The sequence below is a fragment of the Notothenia coriiceps genome, unplaced genomic scaffold (genome assembly GCF_000735185.1).
Source record: "Notothenia coriiceps isolate Sejong01 unplaced genomic scaffold, NC01 NC01_scaffold00004070, whole genome shotgun sequence".
NCBI classification, from domain to species: domain Eukaryota; kingdom Metazoa; phylum Chordata; class Actinopteri; order Perciformes; family Nototheniidae; genus Notothenia; species Notothenia coriiceps.
In genome coordinates this window covers 17,024-22,808 of record NW_011336771.1, presented here as the reverse complement: position 1 = coordinate 22,808, position 5,785 = coordinate 17,024, and the positions used below count along the sequence as shown (strand labels likewise).

Genomic DNA, 5,785 nt, shown 5'->3' with positions numbered 1-5,785 from the left:
TCATGTCTCTTCTACATCAACATGTGTCCCCTCTGTGTAAAGAGACTCTGAAAGTTTCAGGAAAAAAGATTCTCTCTCTTTTTGTCCTGATCCATTTCTATAAAAACCTGTCTGAAAATGAGCTGATCAGATTTTTGCCACTTTATGATGTCATAACGATGTTTTGTCTTGTGTAACCATTAGCCAATCAGCAACCAAGGTAACCCCCTCCCCCCCCCCTTATCACCTGAATCTCCTCCTAGAGCACCGTTGAGTTCTGTTTAACCAAATCTCTCACAGAGGGGCGTAAAGTAACAGACAGAGAATCAGCACTTTTGAAACAGGGGATTATGGGTAATGCTGCAATGATCTGTTTGGTGTTTGGAGCCATGTTTTGTATTTATCTGAGACCTATAATATATTGATGAAAAACAGTATAATAGGTGACCTTTAACCTATTTTGTATTCTTATTTAGTTCTGAGGAGTTATGTGTAACTTATTTATTTGATGAATCCTAAGAAATATATGTTTGTGAACTTGTAAACTAATACATATCAAGTCAAGGCAGGTTTGTTTATATAGTCAGTTCAACCACAAGTCAATCACAACATTGTATTACGTCAACGTAAGAAAAGTATTAGGGAATAAAATGACATTTACAGTAAATACATTTTAAAACATGAATTAAAAAGTCAGCAAAACATAAATAAAAAGTAAGCTTAAATATAATAAGAGGGGTATGTAATACAAAAAAAGTTAGAGTAGCAACAGACCTGCAGTTAAAACCTGAATGATGTTTAGACCTCTGGAGAAAGAGCTTAAATCAGCACTATTTGTTCCCACTCTCATGCTTATTATGTCCCGTCCCCCCCACAGTGGTCTGAACCTGGCTCCAGTCTCCAGGCTGAGAGGAACGTGGGAGAAGCTGCCCAGTAAGTACGAGAAGCTGTTCAGCGACCTGCAGGACCTCTTCGACCCCTCCAGGAACATGGCCAAGTACAGGAACGTGCTGAACAATCAGAACCTGCAGCCGCCAATCATCCCCCTGTTCCCCGTCATCAAGAAGGACCTCACCTTCCTGCACGAAGGTAGGTCACATGATCTCATCCGTCCATATAAAAGCATCACACTTAAATATTTGTTATTGGTAAAGCTTGCAGTAAGCACCAGGGACTAGAAATCAATTTATAATGTTCTCATTACCATAAAATAAGTTATGAATGTCAGTCTTGATATATTTTGAAGTGTCAAAGTCATGGCTATACTTCCCTGAAGTTTTGAGGCAAGCTAGATAGCTTGTATTAAACAATTTCACATAGGGTTCCTGCTTAATGTTAGCTGCTTTAAAGACTTGCTTGCTTGCAGTTTCCTTTAAAATTGTAACTCTCCAAAATGTCCGAGATGTAAAGTAAAAGAAGGAACATTTATGCATCTGTTTTGGGACTGTGATCTCTTGAAACATTTCTGGGATTCGATTCATGTGCTCACAAAAGCCGTTTTAGGCATCGAAATGAGCCAAAATCCATGTTTTTTCCTGTTAAATGATATGCCAAACTTTAAACTGAACCCCAAACATTATAGAATACTAATCACAATAACATATTTTGCCAAGAAATGTATACTTTTACTCTGGAAGAATGAACGTCCTCCAACATTTAAACTTTTCATTGATCAGATAACACATTTTTTACCTCTGGAGAAAATGACTTTGGAAAAATATAATCATGGACATATCTTTCAAGCTCTGTGGTTGCCATTGTTTTCATATTTGGAAAATATATCTGAGATATGACCAGTGATGGAATGGTGCATTCTGTGGCTGTTTTTCCTGACGGCCGGAAATACTAGTTGTGTTGTCATTGTCTATATTGTCGCTGTATTGTATAATTAATTGTATAATTATTTGTTTGTTTTACTTTGATGTGGGCTTATTATTATTATTTTATTTTTATTTTTTTTCGTTTTTTCGTTTTATGTTCATTTTCATGGCTCTGTTGTTTAAGTTATATTGAGAAGCATTTTTTTTTTTTTTTATAAATGTTTTTGGTTTCGTCAGTGTGGGCATGTGCGGGTGGAGGGAGGGAGGGGGGAGTGTAGTGAGTGTACTGTGATATTACAATATATGAAATGGCATCGATTATTGTACACTATAATGAAATAAAAAGACTTGTAAAAAAAAAAAAAAAAAAAAAAATTCTACGATTGTACGGTGTTTAGTTTGATCAACTGTGTAAAATGTCAGTAATTGACTTTCTTTCTCCCCTCGTTTCTCAGGCAACGACTCCAAAGTGGACGGCCTGGTGAACTTTGAGAAGCTGAGGATGATCGCCAAAGAAATTCGCCATGTGGGTCGCATGGCCTCCGTCAACATGGACCCAGCCCTCATGTTCCGCACAAGGTACAATAAATCCTTACGATCGAAGCCAGATGTCATATTAAAAAGGATCCATCCCCCTCTCTGTAGGTCCTGTCAGCACTCCACTGACTAACCAAACTGTGAGGGGTTAGCCGGTTCACGTAGTCAGTCAAACTTTCTGCATCACGCTTCTCTCTCAAGCAGCTGTTCCCTCTAGCAACTGTTCCCCTATACACATTGTTGATGTATAACGTGCACAGTGCTTCAGTGACAGTGTGTCTTTGTCTAATGATGTGACTTCTTAGTGGTGTAACCATTTGATTTCCTCTCTACTGACTTTCACGTGGGTCAAATTTCTCTTTTTGGTGATCTTGGTGGTCTTTCCTGTCCTAAGCTTTGTCTCTTTCTCTCTCGATTCATCCACCCTTTGCCCCTCCATGCTTCTCTGTTCATGGCACCCACCCTCTAGGAAGAAGAAATGGAGGAGTTTAGGGTAAGTTTGGTGACCCTATGACCTTTTGCCCTCCCTGCACCACGGTTTCTTTTTTCTGCCAATTTGCTTGCTTCTTTTCTTCTTTTCTCAAACCTTATTAACCGGTTAGAGTTGAATCCTTTCACTAACACTGCCTGGCCCTAACCAAAGGGCATTGAAGGAAACAAAGGTCACATTATGCTAGCATTTGGTCACGCTGGACTATTTTACATTAACCCTCCTGTTGTCTTCGGGTCAAATCGATTTACTACTTTCATCCATCATAACTTTTTAGTTCTACATTTGATTGCATTAAGGCTTTATGATATCCTTCACAGTAGACATTTGAACATATACAATTGCTTATCACCACTTCCATTGAATTTTGGATGATTTAGTCAACACCCATGATGTTCCCGGTCAAAAATCCCCCCATGTGAATCACACCTGGCACACACACACGCACACGCACACGCACACGCACACGCACACACACACACACACACACACTCACACTGGCACACACACACACACACACACACACACACACACACACACACACACACACACACACACACACACACACACACACACACACACACACACACACACACAGAACAATTTGATACATTTCCCGCTCTTATGTGCCCATCCCCCCACATGGATCACACCTGGCACACGCAATACATGTTCAGTGTCTGTTCTTTGTATATTTACTACAGTTGTTCATGTATACCAGTAGTCTGATACAATATGTACAGTTTGAAAGGGTGTTAAATGAAATTTGGTGATGATTAATGGTTTTTGTGTTTATGTAATAGCAGTTAAAACAGGACCGGTAGAATTTGACCACGAACACCAAAGTAAGGGGGGGGGGGGGAACGAAGACAATAGGAGTTAACCATACTGTAAATTAATTACACAAATGATTGGGAAAACACACAAAAACGTATATATTTTCTGTTGGATTCCAGTCGTATGTTAGCAAATGTGACCTTTCTTGACATGTTTATCTAACAAAATGCATGCAGCTTCATTTTCAAAGTTGTACTTGTTTTTGAGGTTTCATCTGTATATTAAAGCTCCAAACTGCCAGATATTCTGGATATAAAACATTTTTATCATCATGCTTTACATTCCTGTGGTCGAATGGGACATCGCCGTGAATTTACGGAGACATATAACGGGAAACAGATGGGAAGCACATTGCGCTCACTAAAGGAACACGTTTTCTGGTAATTATGAATTCTGTGTCTCGTAATTATGACTCAGGGTCTTGTAATTAGGAGAAAGCCATCTTGGAATTACAAGATCTGTATCTCGTAATTTGTGAGAGTTGTTCTTGTAATTATGAGATCTTAATCTCGGGGAATGTGAGTTTCTATAGTAGGGTTATAATTACAAGATCAGAAAGCAGTACTTGTGTGCATTTTTGGAACTGAGCATCTATATATATATATCTAATAGAAATGATATGTTTTGATAGTCAGTGTCTTTCAGAAGCATTTTTAAGAATATCCATATGAGAAACAATAAAGAAAATATTTGTCCACTGATGAGAACAAATCTAACTATTGTGTTGTTTACTTTCTTAATGAGACCATGTGCAAGTAAAGCTTTTACTACCACTACTACTACTACTACGAGCTGACTCAGGCCACAGAAATGTAAACTATGAGCGTGCTACACTAGCAGAACTCCCCCTCTCTACTCCCCCGTTGTTTGACTACAGCCTCCCTCCCTCACCCCCCCGCCCCCCTCTGCTGTCTGGAATGACTGGAATGTTTTGCAGTGGAGAGAAATAACTAAAACTGCTCTGTGCATGTCCAAGTTTAAACACCAGGCCTGTAATAATACCTGTACATTATGCTTCACTCCATGCTCATTCACAGACTATTCTAATAAGTCTTCCTTTATTCTTTTCTATGTGTTTATGTGCATGTTTCCGTGTGGGCGCACATGTATAGGTCTCTAAGCCAGGGTAGTGCCAATGCGGCGGTGCTGGACGTCACGCAGACCGGCGGGCACAAGAAGAGGGTGAGACGCAGCTCCTTCCTGAACGCCAAAAAGCTTTACGAGGACGCGCAGATGGCCAGGAAGGTCAAACAGTATCTGTCCAACCTCAGCCTGGAGACCAACGAGGAGAGTCTGCAGACGCTCTCCATGCAGTGCGAGCCCTCCATCAGCACACGTGAGTTTGTGACACGAACTAACAGACACATGTAAGAAAGCTTGAATATGACTGGTCGTCCTCCAATCGGAAGGTCGCTGGTTTCAATCCCCAGCCTGTGCAGTCAACATCTCCATCAGATGCTTAACCCTGAACTGCTCCCAATAGTGTGTGAGTGTGTGTGTGTGAATGTAAGTCTCCCAAGAGCAGGTGTATATCAGCCTCTGCCTCTGCATGGATGAGTGAATTCTGACTTGTATGCAAAAGCACTTTGAGGTGTTGCACAGACTGGAAAAGAGCTACATAAATGCAGCCCATTTACCATCTAGCATGATTATAATGTATAAGATAAACTCTTACTGTCTCGTCTCCCAGCAGAGCAATTATTTCTAGAATATAATTAGAGTTAAATGTTGATTACTTGATTTTGTTGAGGTGCATATTTCTCTGGAGACGTTTGTGTGTTCCCAGGATTCAAAGCAGACACAGACAGGGTGGAGTAACAGGACACTCAGTCCGTCTTTAAGACTCATTGGCAGTGAATTAAAAAGACTGAGTTCCCCGTTGTTAATGCCAACTTCACTGGCTGCTAATGCATACACAGAAAGAACAGCTTTGACTATCAAACCCCAGCCGTTTTCTTAAACTTCACAGAAAATGGCTGCCTTCTCGTATGTCCTTTTGCCTGCACATTTTATGTTAAGACCTACATTCTAATTCTAACTGTGTAATGGGGATTTGCTCTTTCTTTTTTCCGCTACCCAGTGCCCAAGAACGCCGGTGGGAAACGACCAGATACTTCCCCGG

General features: G+C 40.4%; 1 protein-coding gene across 1 annotated transcript in view; it reads left to right on the top strand.

Moving 5' to 3' along the window:
- rapgef2b (Rap guanine nucleotide exchange factor 2b) overlaps positions 1-5,785 on the top strand; it is a 70,681-nt gene that overhangs the window by 53,267 nt on the left and 11,629 nt on the right. Inside the window, exons 16-19 of the mRNA XM_010767121.1 lie at positions 857-1,068; positions 2,255-2,378; positions 2,806-2,829; positions 4,776-4,999. Of these exons, the coding sequence (XP_010765423.1) occupies positions 857-1,068; positions 2,255-2,378; positions 2,806-2,829; positions 4,776-4,999 (584 nt within the window). The remainder of the gene's footprint in view (positions 1-856; positions 1,069-2,254; positions 2,379-2,805; positions 2,830-4,775; positions 5,000-5,785) is intronic.